The sequence below is a fragment of the Gigantopelta aegis genome, chromosome 7 (assembly GCF_016097555.1).
Source record: "Gigantopelta aegis isolate Gae_Host chromosome 7, Gae_host_genome, whole genome shotgun sequence".
NCBI classification, from domain to species: Eukaryota; Metazoa; Mollusca; class Gastropoda; order Neomphalida; family Peltospiridae; genus Gigantopelta; species Gigantopelta aegis.
The window spans coordinates 30,011,856-30,031,946 of NC_054705.1; the positions used below are offsets into that span (position 1 = coordinate 30,011,856).

General features: G+C 38.9%; 1 protein-coding gene across 1 annotated transcript in view; it reads right to left on the bottom strand.

Annotated features, from left to right (window-relative positions):
- The window catches only part of LOC121377375 (lysophospholipid acyltransferase 2-like), a 46,445-nt gene extending 27,336 nt beyond the window's left edge, over positions 1-19,109 (bottom strand). The window contains exons 1-2 of the mRNA XM_041505349.1: positions 19,038-19,109; positions 3,987-4,132 (exon numbers count right to left, since the gene is read on the bottom strand). Of these exons, the coding sequence (XP_041361283.1) occupies positions 3,987-4,132; positions 19,038-19,109 (218 nt within the window). The remainder of the gene's footprint in view (positions 1-3,986; positions 4,133-19,037) is intronic.
- Between the last annotated feature and the right edge of the window lie 982 nt (positions 19,110-20,091).

Consider the following 20,091-nt stretch of genomic DNA (forward strand, 5'->3'; position numbering starts at 1 on the left):
CTATCGGTGGGCACATTGGCCTATTTTTCATTCCAGCCAGTGCACCATAACTGATATATCAAAGGCTGTGGTATATGCTATCCTGCCTATGGGATGATGCATATAAAAGATCCCTTGCTACTAATGGAAAAATGTAGTGGGTTTCCTCTCTAAAACTACATTGTATGTCAAAATTACCAAATGTTTGATATCCAATAGTGGATGATTAATAAATAAATGTGCTCTAGTGGTGTCCTTAAACAAAACAAACTTTAACAACACATGTCCCCTACTGGGCCCCAAAACTTTTTTCCTAGGGGCCACAACTCTGTCAAAAATCAATAAATTCCATTTCTGACAAAGTTATGGCCCTTGAATTAATCGACTATTGGATGTCAAACATTTGGTAATTTTGACATATAGTCTTAGAGAGGAAACCCGCTACATTTTTCCATTAGTAGCAAGGGATCTTTTATATGCACCATTCCAAAGAAAAGATAGCACATACCACGTCCTTTGGTATGCCAGTCGTGGTGCACTGGCTGGAACAAGAAATAGCCCAATGGGCCCACCGATGGGGATCTATCCCAAACCGACTGCACATCAAGCGAGCGCTTTACCACTGGGCTATGGATTGGCAGGTGATTAACAATCAAGTTACAAGTTGAGCATTAAAGTCGCTGATCCAAGTTTTCAAAGTACTTACTCTTTTTGATTCCAAGAAAACTTGGTTTTTGCCTACATTGTATTACGAACACCAGGACTACCAGAAGCAAAACGTTGCAAGGCTTCGAAAAATGTGTGAATGCAGGCCTCTAAGAATTGACAATTTGCGTAACCCATTTATTGGTTATGCAACATTAATTTCAGGGAACCCATTTTCTGTTGGCATAACAAGTTATATCCATGAAAATGATTCTCTGAATTCTGTTACTCAAAATTAAATTTGCACGAACAACATGCGAGTGAAACGATATTTTTTGCAATTTTCAGAGCTGGAATGATAGTTTTATTCACACATTACTTGGGCAAGTTTAATTAAATTGTATAATCCATTTTTCATAAATGTATTGAAATGTATGATATCATTTACATGATTATCAGTTACACAAAAAACTAAATGGGTTATTTGAATTAACCATGAAAATTTTCAACTCTCAAAGATTTAAACTGCTACGAATGAAATGAAATGAAATGTGTTTTATTTAACGACGCACTCAATGCATTTTATTTACGGTTATATGGCGTCAGGTATATGGTTAAGGACCACACAGATACTGAGGGAGGAAACCTGCTGTCGCCACTTCATGGGCTACTTTTTTCGATTAGCAGCAAGGGATCTTTTATATGCACCATCCTATAGACAGGATAGCACATACTACGGCCTTTGATGTACCAGTCATGGTGCACTGGCTGGAGCGAGAAATAGCCCAATGGGCCCACCGACGTAAATTGCTAGGAATGTGTAAGTTTACACTGTACAAAGCTGTAATTTATCTATATGAGTATATTGTATACTGTTTAAAAATTATAGCCAACGACTTTAATTAAAAAAAAAATAATAAAGTTAGTTTTGTTTAATCATTGGCTATTGGATGACAAACATTTGGTAATTTTAACAGTCTTAGAGAGGAAACCCGATACATTTTTTCTATTAGTAGCAAGGGATCTTTTATATGCACCAACCCACAGACAGGACAGCACATACCACACAGCGTTTGATATACCATTCAGCCGATACAGAGATACAGTATCATGAAACCCACGGCCAGTGTGAAAACATGTCGCACAGTCCAGATAACAGAGGTAAACGTACCAGCCGATACAGAGGTACAGTATCATGAAACCCATGGCCAGTGTGAAAACATGTCGCACAGTCGAGATAACAGAGGTAAACGTACCAGCCGATACAGAGGTACAGTATCATGAAACCCACGGCCAATGTGAAAACATGTCGCACAGTCGAGATAACAGAAGTAAACGTACCAGCCGATACAGAGGTACAGTATCATGAAACCCACAGCCAGTGTGAAAACATGTCGCACAGTCGAGATAACAGAGGGTAAATGTACCAGCCGATACAGAGATACATTATCATGAAACCCACGGCCAGTGTGAAAACATGTCGCACAGTCAAGATAACAGAGGTAAACGTACCAGCCGATACAGAGGTACAGTATCATGAAACCCACGGCCAGTGTGAAAACATGTCGCACAGTTGAGATAACAGAGGTAAACGTACCAGCCGATACAGTATCATGAAACCCACGGCCAGTGTGAAAACATGTCGCACAGTCAAGATAACAGAGGTGAACGTACCAGCCGATACAGAGGTACAGCATCATGAAACCCACGGCCAGTATGAAAACATGTCGCACAGTCCAGATAACAGAGGGTAAATGTACCAGCCGATACAGAGATACATTATCATGAAACCCACGGCCAGTGTGAAAACATGTCGCACAGTCAAGATAACAGAGGTAAACGTACCAGCCGATACAGTATCATGAAACCCACGGCCAGTGTGAAAACATGTCGCACAGTCAAGATAACAGAGGTAAACGTACCAGCCGATACAGAGGTACAGTATCATGAAACCCACGGCCAGTGTGAAAACATGTCGCACAGTCAAGATAACAGAGGTAAATGTACCAGCCGATACAGAGGTACAGTATCATGAAACCCACGGCCAGTGTGAAAACATGTCACACAGTCAAGATATCTGAGGTAAACGTACACGCCGATACAGAGGTACAGTATCATGAAACCCACGGCCAGTGTGAAAACATGTCGCACAGTCCAGATAACAGAGGTAAACGTACCAGCCGATACAGAGGTACAGTATCATGAAACCCACGGCCAGTGTGAAAACATGTCGCAGTCCAGATAACAGAGGGTAAACATACCAGCCGATACAGAGGTACAGTATCATGAAACCCACGGCCAGTGTGAAAACATGTCGCACAGTCGAGATAACAGAGGTAAACGTACCAGCCAATACAGAGGTACAGTATCATGAAACCCACGGCCAGTGTGAAAACATGTCGCACAGTCAAGATAACAGAGGTAAACGTACCAGCCGATACAGAGGTACAGTATCATGAAACCCACGGCCAGTGTAAAAACACGTCGCAGTCGAGATAACAGAGGTAAACGTACCAGCCGATACAGAGGTACAGTATCATGAAACCCACGGCCAGTGTGAAAACATGTCGCACAGTCGAGATAACAGAGGTAAACGTACCAGCCGATACAGAGGTACAGTATCATGAAACCCACGGCCAGTGTGAAAACATGTCGCACAGTCGAGATAACAGAGGTAAACGTACCAGCCGATACAGAGGTACAGTATCATGAAACCCACGGCCAGTGTGAAAACATGTCGCACAGTCGAGATAACAGAGGTAAACGTACCAGCCGATACAGAGGTACAGTATAATGAAACCCACGGCCAGTGTAAAAACACGTCGCAGTCGAGATAACAGAGGTAAACGTACCAGCCGATACAGAGGTACAGTATCATGAAACCCACGGCCAGTGTGAAAACATGTCGCACAGTCAAGATAACAGAGGTAAACGTACCAGCCGATACAGAGGTACAGTATAATGAAACCCACGGCCAATGTGAAAACATGTCGCACAGTCAAGATAACAGAGGTAAACGTACCAGCCGATACAGAGGTACAGTATCATGAAACCCACGGCCAGTGTAAAAACATGTCGCACAGTCGAGATAACAGAGGTAAACGTACCAGCCGATACAGAGGTACAGTATCATGAAACCCACGGCCAGTGTGAAAACATGTCGCACAGTTGAGATAACAGAGGTAAACGTACCAGCCGATACAGAGGTACAGTATAATGAAACCCACGGCCAGTGTGAAAACATGTCGCACAGTTGAGATAACAGAGGTAAACGTACCAGCCGATACAGAGGTACAGTATCATGAAACCCACGGCCAGTGTGAAAACATGTCGCACAGTTGAGATAACAGAGGTAAACGTACCAGCCGATACAGAGGTACAGTATAATGAAACCCACGGCCAGTGTGAAAACATGTCGCACAGTCGGACCAACTCTCACTGGGTGCAGCAGGAGACGTAGACAGACAGCACACACCAATCCAAACAACTGAGAGCCAACATAGTTAATCTGGAAAACAAACATTTCATCATTTAATATTATAACACATGTACTTCATAGACCCAACATAATTAATCTGGAAAAAAACATTTCGTCATTTAATATTATAACACATGTACCGCATAGACCCAACATAGTTAATCTGGAAAAAAACATTTCATCATTTAATATTATAACATACATACTTCATAGACCCAACATAGTTAATCTGGAAACATTTCACATTAATTAACATAGTTAATCTTGACACATTTCATCATTTACTATACAATCATGTACTTTATACAAATATACAAAACAGACAGCACACACCAAACCAAACAGCTGAGAGCAAACACATTTCATCATTTAATATACTTAACAAACTCATCATAGTTAACCTAAAACACACACAAGACTTTTCATCATTTAATGAACTTCACAGACACAACTTACGACAGAGTAGGCAAAGATTCCCACTTACTGGTATACAATATTTGACGCTAAATACAATCACATGCATTGATTATGTTTGTGCTAGCCAGTAGCCATTAACAAATACATGTAGGTGCTGATGGGTTAATTTATGTAAAGTTTGTTTTGTTTAACAACAACACTAGAGCACATTGATTTATTAATCATCAGCTATTGGATGACAAACATTTGGTTATTTTTACTCGTAGTCATCAGAGGAAACCTGTTACATTTTCCCATTAGCAGCAAGGGATCTTTTATATGCACTTTCTTACAGACAGGAAAGCACATACCACGGCCTTTGACCAGTTGTGGTGTACTGGTTGGAATGAGAGAAAAAAAATCAATCAGTTGAATGGATCCACCGATTGAGGTGGTTTGATCCTGTGATGCAAAGTTAAAGTTTGTTTTTTATTTAACGACGCCGCTAGAGCACATTGATTTTTTATCTTATCATCGGCTATTGGACGTCAAACATATGGTCATTCTGACACTGTTTTTAGAGGAAACCCGCTGTCGCCACAAAGGCTACTCTTTTTACGACAGGCAGCAAGGGATCTTTTATTTGCGCTTCCCACAGGCAGGATAGCACAAACCATGGCCTTTGTTGAACCAGTTATGGATCACTGGTCGGTGCAAGTGGTTTACACCTACCCACTGAGCCTTGCGGAGCACTCACTCAGGGTTTGGAGTCGGTATCTGGATTAAAAATCCCATGCCTCGACTGGGATCCGAACCCAGTACCTACCAGCCTGTAGACCGATGGCCTGCCACGACGCCACCGAGGCCGGTCCTGTGATGCAAGCACCTCTAGCTAGCACTCAATTCTTCCTGTAGTTCAAGTATTAGTGATTAAAATATCAATCATTTTTGTCCTCAGTGAACTCAAAAATTATAATTATCAACGTGATGGTACTTTGTGATGTGTATTACAGCAGGAATCTTTGCCTATCCTGTGGTAAGCAAACATTCTTTGTTTTTGCTATAGTTTTAGCTATAACCGTTCAAATGTCTGTCTAACTCTCGAACAGAAGAGTACTCACGCTAATAAGATACCCGTAAATCTCATTAGCATGAAACAGAACCACTGAAGAAAGGAAGGAAAATGGTTTATTTAGCAACACACTCAACACATTGCATTTACTGTTATATGGCACTGGACATATGGTTAAGGACCACACAGATATTGAGGGAGGAAACCTGCTGTCGCCACTTCATGGGCTACTCTTTTTGATTACCAGCAAGGGATCTTTTATATGTACCATCCCATAGACAGGATAGCACATACCATGTACCATGGCCATTGATGTACCAGTCGTGGTGCACTGGCTGAAGTGAGAATAAGCCCAATGGGCCAACCGACAGGGATCGATCCCAAACTGACCATGCATCAAGCGAGTGCTTTACCACTGGGCTACGTCTCACCCCCCAGAACCACTGAAATGTCAGACATGAAACACTTACAAGTATTAAAAAATATTGATATATTATATACATATAATAATAAATAATTATATTTAAACAATTAATGGATCATAAAGAAAGAAATGTTTTATTTAATGACGCACTCAACACATTTTATTTACGGTTAAATGGTGTCAGACATATGGTTAAGGACCACACAGATTTTGAAAGCAAACCCGCTGTCGCCACTACATGGGCTACTCTTTCCGATTAGCAGCAAGGGATCTTCTATTTGCGCTTCCCACAGGCAGGATAGCACAAACCATGGCCTTTGTTGAATCAGTTATGGATTACTGGTCGGTGCAAGTGGTTTACACCTATCCATTGAGCCTTGCAGAGCACTCACTCAGGGTTTGGAGTCGGTATCTGGATTAAAAATCCCATGCCTCGACTGGGATCCGAACCCAGTACCTACCAGCCTGTAGACCGATGGCCTAACCACGACACCACCGAGGCCGGTCTGAACTAGATACGGGTGGTATCTAGCTTATACTTGATGCTTGGGTTGTAAGATCGAATTCGAAGATCAAGGGGGCGTGATTTAGCTCAGTGGGTTGAGTGCTCGCTTTAGGTGCTTGTGTCACAGGACTGAACGACCTCAGTGAACCAATTCAACTGATTGGATTTTTTCTCATTCCTACCAGTGCACCACAACTGGTCAAAAGCTGTGGTATGTACTTTCCTGTCTGTGGGAAAGTGTTTATAAAAGATCCCATGCTACTAATGGAAAAATGTAGCGGGTTTCCTCTGATGACTACATGTCAGAATTACCAAATGTTTGACATCCAATAGCTGATGCTTAATTTATCAATGTGTTCCAGTACTCCAGTAGTGTCATTAAACAAAACAAATTAACAAACAGATCAAATTAACCCCAAATGGAAAGTAACAGTAACATAAGATGACAGCTGTCCAGAAATGTTTCATATAATAAACAGAGGATAATAAACGAGTTACCAGTTATTATCAAATTTATGTCCCAAGTGAAATAATTTTCACTTGTCACGAGCTTTAGCGAGTGACAAATGAAAATTATTTCACGAGAGACATACATTTGATAATAACTGGTACCGAGTTTGTTATTCTATTTATTACCTCAGCTATTTTTTCTCTAAAAGCCTTTATTTTCGACACACATGCACGAAGGCCTACCTGTATAGGAACGATGCAAACCACTTTACGCACTGTTCTGAGAATTACTATAACGTTGTAATTTAATCAAGTTCATAGATAATTAAAAAAAACACAAGTTCTCTTTATTCTGCTTCCAAATCTATAATGAACTGCATTAAAATGACATTTTGTTATTAATTTAACACCAAAAACAGAGACCCGTAAAGGCAAACTCTTTAAACTACATGATGTCATTGTGTGTGTTTGTCAAATCGTGATGACGTCATATTTAGTACCGACAAAGTCATTGGTTTGTAAGCGTCAAATTGTTCATTAGTATTGTCCGTTGACCAATGCAGAATATTTCTCACTGAGAAAATATGGAAAATATTTCCCCCGTTATGAGTGACCGCTGGGGTAATAATTTGTGAATAATGTCCATGGTCACAAAGTCACTGACTCAAACATAACATGCAATATGGATTGTGTCTACAAAGTGAAGGGTGGAGTGAAACTCCTTAAAACCAGACCTCTGTAAACCAGAATTAAACAAAACAAACTTTAACATTTACCAGGCTTTCTGCCAGAAAATAATTCGAAGGCACTGTACGTATTAAAAACAAAATAGACCATAAGTTTTTCTACACTGCATTTCATGTGCTGTGGCAAAATTTAAACATCAGTTCTCTTACTATCGTCGATCTAAAAATTATAAGAAATATATGATCAATTAATTTTCAAGATTTTACGGTACATAATTTTACCCATGTGATTATCACACCTCAGGTATGTACGATACGTACAAGACAGGACAACACATACCTTTGTACATGTCATATTACACAACCTACAGTTATATAATATATTAATCACAACACTGGTTGGAATGGGAAATGTATGATACCAGACAGGACAACACATACATTTGTACATGTTGCATTACACAAACTATATGTATATGATATATCAATCACCAACACTAGCTGGAATGGGAAATGTATGATACCAGACAGGACAACACATACCTTTGTACATGTCGTATTACACAACCTACAGGTATATGATATATCAATCACCAACACTGGTTGGAATGGGAAATGTAAGATACCAGACAGAACAACACATACATTTGTACCTATTGTATTACACAACCTATATGTATATGATACTAGTATACCAATCACCAACACTGGCCATAATGGGAAAAACCAGATTGGACTTTCAACATTAATTCTTTGACCTTAACACGCAGGATGATTGCTCCATTTCAGAGCTTTCTATTATCGTAATTATATCACCATGTTCAATTCTAACCAGTTAAGTGAAACAGCTTGTAATTTAGACAATATAGCGACTTTTATTATACATATAGATAATTTGTGTCATATGCAACATTGTTTCTATATGTACCAACTATCTGAACTATCAATAAACAAGCATAAATTGACAATCAATAAACAAACATAAATTGACAATCAATAAACAAGCATAAATTGACAATCAATAAACAAAATTGAATACATATATATCATAAACTATATTAGATCTGCAGTATAAATTGACAATCAATAAACAAAATTGTATATGTATCATAAACTATATATAAAATATGCAGTATAAATTTACAATCAATAAACAAAATTGTACACAATGTTGTTTCCCATTAATACAGGCATGCTATTCAAGGCATGCTTGATATCAATCAAATGGACCTTTAGAATTAGGTGCATAAAATATCAGGCTACATATAGTCCACATTAACTGTTCAACTGTGCAGGTTGAGGGTCAGAGAGTTCGTTCAACTCCTCAATCATGTTTATCACATCATCCGATACTAAATATATACATGTAGCTTATCATACACTTTTATTAGTAGCTAGACCATGTTTGTTACTAACGTTTACGGTAACCACAATAAATCTGATGAAAATCTAAAACTTTCTAAAGCAGGTACCACACTTTCTTTATGTAGCAGAACACTCGAAATGGATACATGCTTTTGTAATACAAAAGACATTTTAGTATTATCTTTAATCACAACACGTGCACACGAGGCTCCCCAACCTTGACAATGTCAGTTTGATCTGGGGGTAATAAACAAAGGTCTTTTGTTGAGCTGGTAAGGAAGAAGAAGAAGGAAATCTTTTATTTAACGACGCACTCAAAACATTTTATTTACGGTTATATGGCGTCAGATATATGGTTAAGGACCACACAGATATTGAGAGAGGAAACCCGCTGTCACCACTTCATTAGCAGCAAGAGATCTTTTATATGCACCATCTCATAGACAGGATAGCACATACCATGGCCTTTGATATACCAGTCGTGGTGCACTGGCTACAGAGAGGAATAGCCCAATGGGCCTACCGACGGGGATCGATCCCACACCGACCACACATCGAGAAAGCGCTTTACCACTGGGCTACGTCCCGATCCGTAGAGCTTGCTTCAATCTTATGCTAATAATAATAAGATGTGGAAATAGCAGGGTGCCCATAGGGTTTGCATCTACCTTTATTTTAAGCCATTTAAATAATTTTTTGGTTCCATTCACAGAGATGTGAGAGGGGCTAGAACAAAAAAGCTTACTGCAGCCGGGGTCCAAGGAAAATTGTTGTTTGCAACCCCTGGAACTGCCAAAAAATTGCATTCAATGCTAACAAATTTAAACTGGTTATATAACTTATAATATAAGGCACACATCATAAACTTGAAACCGTGAAAACATGCAAATGAACCTTGTGTGTCAACAGTATTGAACATCATGTTGTTGTTTTTTTTAGACGAAATGGAAAAGTACAATTCCCTCTCATCCCTGCATTCAGTACACAATGTTTTGTCGAGACAGCTAGATCAGCGAAAAATCACATTGGACAAGGTTCTGTATTAAAGTCAGCAGGGCTTCTAGATTATAGTAGCCCCACTCCCATGGCTAGTGATATTTAATGTTGGGCTCGTAAATAACTAATATTGCCATGCCCGACGGCTAGTGAAAAAACCCTCATCAAATGTTGCAGTTAAGTAGTTTGTAAATATGAATATCCTGCCCCCCCCCCCCCCCCCCCCCCCAAATGTTAGTGTTTTTAAGCTCTATTGCCTCTTTAGGTGACATACATGTATTTGATTTTTACTATAATTTAGTAAAATTGTATCTACTTAAAGTGAAGTAGGGCTAGTGAATTTGTAATCGTGGCTAGCAAAATGTTTAAATCACTGATCCCATGCATGGCTAGTTGATTTTATAAAAATTCGAGAAGCTCTGGCCTGGTGCTTATAAAACTTTTAGAGTCTAGACTCAAGACTCTAATAGAGTCTGACCGGCCTCAGTGGTGCAGTGGTTAAGCCATCGGACTACAGGCTGGTAGGTACTGGGTTCGGATCCCAGTCGAGGCATGGGATTTTTAATCCAGATACCGACTCCAAACCCTGAGTGAGTGCTCCTCAAGGCTTAATGGGTAGGTGTAAACCACTTGCACCGACCAGTGATCCATAACTGGTTCAACAAAGGCCATGGTTTGTGCTATCCTGCCTGTGGGAAGCGCAAATAAAAGATCCCTTGCTGCCTGTCGAAAAGAGTAGCCTATGTGGCAACAGCGGGTTTCCTCTTCAAAAACAGTGTCAAAATGACCATATGTTTGACGTCCAATAGCCGATGATAAGATAAAAAATCAATGTGCTCTAGTGGCGTCGTTAAATAAAACAAACTTCTTCGAGTCTGAGACAGTATCATCATGACAACGCCATACACACTGTATGTGTGTGATGTCATTAGAGATTGAGTCTGGACTCTTAAAATTTTTATATGCATGGGCCCTGGTCAGGCAGAAACATCTGCAACAATTAGTCTTTGGCTAATAAAATATTCCTTAAATTAACCACATTTTAATAAATGTCAAGGAAATACTCTACATTTCTATCTGAAAATTGGCTAAACCAAAATCTATTCCAGTGTAAGCTCTGGGTATAGGTCTATTTATGTCAGGGATGAGCCATAGATTATTGGTGGCCAAATATTCATTAGTGAACTGTCGCATGTGAAAGGAATCATGTCATTGTCATGTTTATGGTGTCTGCATGATTTTCTTTACGTTTCTTCCCCACTGGACATCGGGCTCAAACAATGTTATTTGGTCAAGATACGAAGGGTAATATTACATACCAATTTTTTTTTTAAAACATTTAAAAAGATTACAGTAAGATAACTGCTGTTTAAAATTGGTCAAAGTGCAGTGCAGTGTCTGATTACATTTTTAAGACTTCAAACCCATGATCACCTAGTAGGGGCACTATTATATGTTTTGTTTTTATTGTAAACATAACCTCAAATTATTTTCTGGCATATAATTATAGCCTGTTGGTGGATATAGAAACTGCAAGAAAGGATTTTTTAGGAGTGTTGCCGATTTAGTTTATAGTCAATTTAGAAGTAATTATTATTATTTTATTTTTAATTATGCTGCCTCTATAAGGACACACATGGATTCAATATGGTGCATCTCATCCATGAACACTACCTTAGAAGAAGAAATTTGTTTTGTTTAACGACACCACTAGAGCACATTGATTTATTAATCATCTGCTATTGGATGTCGATTATATGCTGCCTTCATAAGAACACACATGGATGCAATATGGTGCATCTCATCCATGAACACTACATTAGAAGTTTATTTTGTTCAACGACACCACTAGAGCACATTGATTTATTAATCATCGGATACTGGATGTCAAACATTTGGTAATTTTGACATATAGTCTTAGAGAGGAAACCTGCTACATTTTTTCCATTAGTAGCAAAAAATCTTTTATATGCACCATCCCACAGACAGGACAGCACAGCACATACCAGTCGTGGTACACTGGCTGGAAAAAGAAATAGCCCAATGGGCCCACCAATGAGGATCGATCCCAAACCAACTGTGTATCAAGTGAGTGCCTTACCAATGGGCTACATCCCATCCCTGACACTACATTAGGGACCTGGGACCTCTGGGTCAGAGAGATCCCCGGATAGCATGTTGGTCATGGGATAATCATCCAATGCTTCCCCTAAGGATTCGAGTTCTGAGAGTTGTCAAAATAGTAGTGACGTGAAATGAACACCGAATAGGGGTGAGAATGCAGAAGGTCCGTGTGTGTGTGTGTGTGTGTGTGTGTGTGTGTGTGTGTGTGTGTGTGTGTGTGTGTGTGTGTGTGTGTGTGTGTGTGTGTGTGTGTGTGTGTGTGTGTGTGTGTGTGTGTGTGTGTGTTAAATTTTCAGTTCACCCACCTGAACTAGCCCTGAAATAGCTGGCGTACTTTATCGTATCATAAGGATCAAATATCTGAAAAATCTGAATCAAACATTTTCAAAAAAGAACATTCCATCCCTATAAAGCTATGTTCCTATTTATGTATGTTTTCTGTGATTATATGAATACGTAACAGTGTTCGAGATTAAAAGTTTTAGGCAGTATCCCAGTTGGATACTAACAATTCAAAATCTGGTATCCCACCTGAGAATTTAGTATCCCACTTAAATGAAATTCATAAATAACATCATAACAAATTTGGACAACACCGTTCTCGTTCCCAATCTATTGCTACACCACAATAAAAATCACAGAATTCGTGAAATTCGCAATCAAACGGAATTGGCAAACAGATTTGCTGCATCTATTTTTGCGTAATATTGACATAAATATTTAGCAGTAATCAATAAGTGTTTCTGACATTACTAACGATAAACCTACCTGTATCAATTTTCTGCAGATGTGGAATCGATCAATATCTCAAATACAATTTGAAGGGAGGAAACATCCAACAAGAACGATAGCAATTTAGCGGTTCCCAGCATTAGACTGAGTACGAGTTGGGGGAGATATTGTTACGGTATAGCATTAGACTGAGTACGAGTTGGGGGAGATATTGTTACGGCATAGCATTAGACTGAGTACGAGTTGGGGGAGATATTGTTACGGTATAGCATTAGACTGAGTACGAGTTGGGGGAGATATTGTTACGGCATAGCATTAGACTGAGTACGAGTTGGGGGAGATATTGTTACGGCATAGCATTAGACCGAGTACGAGTTGGGGGAGATATTGTTACGGCATAGCATTAGACTGAGTAAGAGCTCAAAAATACTGTTACTTAACTTCACCAGTAAATGACGACTTTCACTGTTTCAGCAAAAAATAAAAATGCATGATTAAAAAAATCAAGAACCGTATATGGTATCCCGGTGGGATACTGGGTTCTTGAAGTCTGGTATCCAAAATTAAATTCTGGTATCTCCGGGATACTGGAATACCGTTAATCTCGAACACTGCGTAAACAGTGTTTGAAATAAGCACTTGTCCGTTTGTTCTGACAATTAGTGAAAATCTGCTCGGACAAACAAAATGTACCTTGGTTGTTGCCCCGTGGACAAGAAAAAATGTACCATGAAGTTTCATTTTGAGCAATGAAAAACATTGTCCATGTACTTGAATAAAACAAAAAACAAAATTTGAACAAGTGAAATTTATTGGTGGACATGTAGATTTCTAGATGTATTTGTCCGGTGGACTAGTGAAAAATGCTGCTTATTTCTATCTCTGGTAAATCGGTAAATTATCGAAAAAACACGTCTGCCATATCAGCGTTTCCATGGTATCCACGAACTATGTGTGATACTTTCTTCTTCTTTCTATGCAAACTGAAATTATTCATAAAACGTTTTATGGAGGGTGGTACACAGTAGGGCTGTTTGTCTTTCTTATGGGCGGAATTTAGCTCAGTTGGTTGAGTGCTCGCTTGAGGTGCTTGCATCGCAGGATCGAACCATCTCTATGGATCCATTCAACTGATTAGGTTTTTTCTCATTCCAACCAGTGCACCACAACTGATCAAAAGGCGTTGTATGCGCTTTCCTGTCTGTGGGAAAGTGCATATAAAAGATCACTTTCTGCATTAGGAAAAAATGTAGTTGGTTTCCTCTGATGACGAGTCAGAAATTACCAAATGTTTGACATCCAATAGCCGATGATTAATTAATCAATGTGCTTTAGTGGTGTTGTTAAACAAAACAAACTTCTTCCACAAGAAATGATATCATATGGAAGAAAGCATAATCATTAATATCAGCAAGAAGTCAAAACTGATCAGTGATCTTACTGAAATTAATTTCTGTCATGTCATCACTGATAGTTATATATGAAGAGTTCAGGGTGTATACTACCAAATCAAATCCCATAGACGACAATAGTAACATATGTGGCTAAAACTCCTACCTGCAACGTATCAACCGACATAAATGCCACGGATATAAATACTACCACCCCTTACACTTAAAGTGAATCAGAAAAAAATGGGGGTCAAGCTGCTCGTTTCTGAGGTAACGGGTAGCGTCTATGACTACCCTAGTTTCGCACAAAATTCGAGTACTTTTTTTTACAGGTACCCCATACATGTTTCAAGCACAAGGCTACTTGACACATTGGTACTAGATGAAATAAAATTGCACATTTTTTTTACCCAGATGAAACTATTATTTTTTACAACCACCACACTCTCATTTATAACCAATCACAGGACTTGTGGTGTTCACTTCTCTATCAAAAGTTGGGTGCACCTCGAACTTTGACCCAGCCAGAAGTTATTTGGTTTAGTACTACCTTCAGGCCCAAAACGCGATATATCAATTTTACATTTTCAGTAAAAATTGGTTTTTTAATTGGCGTATATCGCGTTTTGATAAAGAAAACCGGGATTTACCCAATACAATTTCATAAGGATTAATCATGTTTTGCAGCAAATCAGCGGGCCTACGATTAGCCCTTGCTGACATACAATAATGGCTTTAACTAAAAACAAGAAAGAAAATGGTTTATATCGCATTTTGCGCCTGAACTCTTCATACGAGAACAGGTATGGGGAAAAATCAACACTGACACAGAATCGCACTGTCACACAATATGTACACAGAAAATGTACACACGGAAATATAGCGCAACCCCCGCAATTAAGAAAATTACCATGGCAAAAATAATGGGGTTTTACGGGAATGACAATTTATCATATACAACGTACTCAGTCAAACTTTATCTTTCAATTATATACTATTCAAAAAAGTAGGGGATATCCCATAAGAATGAGTCATCAATAGGAAAGTTTTAATGTTTTAATGCGATAAACCATGTAAACAGGATACGGTGTCATCCGATGATGCATTACAATATTCAGTAGATTTCAGGGGACCAGGGATTTTACGTGATGAAGGCAAAAGCACATCTACCGTCAAACACCAAATTTACCATGAAGTAAAAATGGGGTCAGTATTGAATGAATGAATGTTTAACGACACCCCAGCATGAAAAATACATCGGCTATTGGGTGTCAAACTATGGTAATGCAAACAAATAAAGTGATGATCAACATCAATATAAAAATTCAGATTTAAGTAAATAAAAACAGTGTAAAGAACTGTGCAAAAATACAAATATCACAGATAGATACTGACTTTTACTCAAAATTTCAATTTTTGCTGTAATTGGCCATTCTCAAAGAGAATGTTACACCCCTGCACCACGGTGAGGTTACTAGTATAGCACGGCGGTCAGTATTGTGTGTAAATCCCCCTCTGTTTGCGAGAGAGGCACGAATTCGACGTGGCATATTCCTTATCAATAATCCAAGGTCGGCTTGGTTCAGGTTATTCCACTCATCCTGCAGAGCAACGCCAAGTTCATTGCGAGTGGTCGGCGGCTGTTGACGTTGACATAAGCGTCTACCAAGCATGTCCTATACATGCTGAATAGGGGAAAGGTCAGGACTGAGTGCTGGCCATGGTAAAGTGGTGATGTTTTGTGCCTGGAGGTAGTTGGTAACAATTCTGGCTCTGTGTGCCCTGGCGTTGTCATCTTGAAAGCGAAAACGACGGCCATGGCAACGTGCAAATGGCACAACATGTGATGCTAAGATGTTGTCACGGTAGTACAGACCAGTGAGATGTCCACTGACAATGTGCAAAGCTATCTGTCCCGTAACTGTGATGCCACCCCAAACCATAACAGACCCACCTCCAAAACGGTCATGCTAACGTTTACATCATGGAATCGTTCATTACGCCGACGCCAAACTCTATTGCGTCTGTCATGGAAGTCCAGTGTGAACTTGACATTGCTCCATCGCCGATTGTACCAGCGCTGGTGCTCCTGACACTGACGACGTCTTTCAGTAATGTGACGGTCGGTCAAATGTGGGATGACACGAGGGTGCCGTGCATGCAAATGCCACCTGTGTAGCCGATTTCTAGTCGTCTGACCACTCACTCTCACACATGTAGCTGTGTGAAGCTGGTGGCACTTTGAGCATGGTTTCTTAAGGCTGATGTACGGATAAAATGATCATGTTGAGCTGTTGTCACTCTTGGTCGACCTGAGCGACGTCTGTCGTCCACATTATTAAATGTGTCTCATGGTATCATGCCCATAATCTGCTTACGTTCAACGTTCATGCCACAGTGGCCTGTCTCGTGCAATCTGTAACATGCCAACGGCATGTGAACGCTCGTCATGTGATAGTCGATGCATGTCACAAATGTGTAATTTCAATACAAAACAATACAATCTAAAGTTTGAGTCCAAAAGAGTATTGATGAAATCGCTAGGAATTACCTGTTCGCTTTACTGCATATCTCGCAGTGAACCCCTATGACGTTCATATGGACCACGGGCAAAACGCCTGCACGTGACTGTTGTGTTTTTTGCGTTTTTTACGACAGGTATTGAATAGTCTAACATGGTTCATACTTCTTTTCAGCTTATGCAATCGAAATTCTCCAGAATTATAAACGCGAAATGGAATATCCCCTACTTTTTTTGGATAGTATATTACATTAAAGTGTCTGAATATATTTAATGCGCTACACAATTTTGTTAGGAAATCTGTCACCAAGACCAAATGCCTTCCTTTCAAACCCAATTAGTAAATCGGTATAGGTTTTTTTCTTTTAGATTTGGCCATTCAACACTAGAAAAGGGTATATTTTGTCAACTAAATAACAGAGAAAATTTGATTAAACTATCGCAATGATTTTTCTCTTTTTATGTATGTCTACAAATATCTCACCATCAGGTCAACCGTAACACTTCAAGTGACTTGTAGGAGTGTATTTTGAACATTTTACTGAAAATAAAAACACCCGTACTGCACCATAGCAACAATGTATAAGCTGTCACACACACACAACCCCCCCCTTCAATCCAATGGTCCCAAACCAAATAACTTCCAGCTGGGTAAAAGTTTGAGGTGCACCAAACTTTTGATAGAGAAGATAACACAAGTCCTGTGATTGGATATAAATGTGACTGTGCTGGTTGTAAAAAAAAAAAAGAGTTTCATCTGGACTCAAAATGTATGCAATTTTATTTCATCTTGTACCACTGTGTCAAGTAGCCTTGTGCTTGAAACATGTATGGGGTATCTGTAAAAAAAAAAAGTAGGCCTACTCAAATTTTGTGCGAAACTAGGGGTGTTGTAAAAACATCTGGTTATACCGAAAATTAGCCATGAAAGGTACCATTTTCTTCAGTTAATACTTTGAGGTAGGGGTCATATAGTTTGGTTGATATATTGCATATAGTGTTTTCTCTGGTTGAGAGAGCAATTATAACCAAATGTTTGTCTAGCTCTCCAACAGCAGAATACTTGGGCTATATTTGATTATGTATAAGGTCCCTTTAGGGCAGATATATTTTATATGAAGCCCTTGGATTTCATGGAAACGACTGTTTCCAATATCATGTTGGTAAAATCACGGAAACAAAATTTCTATGATTAATATATTGAGTATGAATATTCAATGAAAATAATATATATATATAAATTAAACGGTTTCCGATGAGTTCTGATGATTGATCACAAGGCACAGAATGGAAAATGTGTTTCCCATGAAATTCTATGGCATGTTATGTACATTTTTTTTTATTGCAAACATATTTTATTGTACAAAGAACAAAAAAATTGGGCACAAGTTTGACAACTTACGAGGCCATCTTCTATATTCATACAATATACTTGGGAGACCTATATTACATAGCTGTAAATATAAACTACATGTATACATTCAAGGATAACCAGTGGAAGGAAATTAATTATATACAAAAGAGTGTGAAGGGGAAAAAATTATGCAAAAGATTACACAAATAGTATATCACATGCAGTTAAACTCGCTATCACATTTACAAATAATCCTTATGGTAATTTAAATAATACTTCATTAATGAAAACGAGATTTAAAAAAATATATATTTGAACATAAGTAGGCCTAAATATTTCTTTATTAGCATCATTTAATGTGCTTCGACCATATAACAGTAATTGTAAGTCTATTGGTTGAAAATGCTGTAAGGAATTACATAGAATCTGTCTCAGGTGTTCATATTTTTTTTACATTGAAAGAAAAAGATACAAGATGTTATATACATTATTACTGTTTGACACAATCTATACCAGCTCCCAGAAACATTGTGGACATGTATGACATTGTACCTGTCGCCATGTCACCCTCTCCCCCCCCCCCCCTTCCAATCACACCTCATCTTTTTTTCTTTTACTCAAGCACGTTTTATATTTGCTGTTGCCCCGTAACATAACTCATAGACAGCGGGTGGCCCCCTCCAAAGCTGATGCCCCCAATATAAAAATCCTGGCATCGCCAGTGGTGTTTGATATTTAAACATGCCATCACTGTCAGTGTCAGTGAGATAGAAGATTCTGAACGCAGCGAAGGACCTGAACTGAAGTACTTTGTTAATGAAAACCCAATCGATATTGTGTCACACTTCAACCTCTCGCACAAAAGACAGATCGTATTTAAATAAGTACACAGTTCCAGTGATAAGAGTTCAATGTTTACCTGATATAACGGTAAATCGATGTATTTAGTCACGGGAGCAAGCAGCGAAGAACCTCCGTAACTTGCCACCATCGTGCAACAAAGGTCACGTACTACCGAGGTCACCACTAGGTGTCGAGCGCGTTCGCAATTTCTCAGTTGCTTTCGCCAAGTCTCGATAATTTCCGGCAGACTGCAAATCATCGTATTTTCCCGCCAGATTACTTTCGGAAAGGGACGGGGTAGTATTCCACAAGGGTAGTTATATTTCGATGAGTCTTTCACTGTTACAGATGTTCGCTCCCCCCCCCCCCCCCCCCCAACAAACAAAAACAAAAACCCCATCTCACCCAAAACATCGATTATATACTTAGAAAATAATGAATTACAATTACTTTATTTTTATTACAGCCTTTTATTTAAGTTAGTATGCGAATTCCTGATTTTAATTCTGTCGGCGTGCCAAAATAATATATAGGCTCTTTAATTATTATCAGTAATAATACCGGTAATAACAATACACGTGTGGATATTGGTAATCATTTCAGGTTTTATATCATCAGGGGTGGGAATTTGCCTCGGATCAGCTGTTTTCCTCTCATGAAACATTGCGTTTCGTCGCATTTTAATCGTCCTTTCCTCCAAAATGTGTCAGATGGCACATATTTTAACCTAGGATTTCAAGAATTTCCGGGACCCCTCTAGATTTCCTCTGTTTTACAGTTCATCAATTCCCACCCCTGATCATATAATTGTAATCTTAATACAATCATTTGTAAACTTTGTACTGTTAGTAAGGTTGATAACCTATTAGTGTATGCAACTGATTGCAACATGGTATGGTGGTGTAGTTGTGTTATAAATATCCAGGCTTCTGTGAATGAATTCTATATATTATTTACATTTTGGGGGGAGTGGGGGAGGTGGTGGGAGCATGACTCAACACTCCTATAAACTTCGCTCGCCACAGTCTAGCTCTCCCCTGCTAATATATATATATATATATATATATATATATATATATATATATATTTTGAAAAGAAAATTTAGAAAATTCTACCCCTACCCGCTCCTG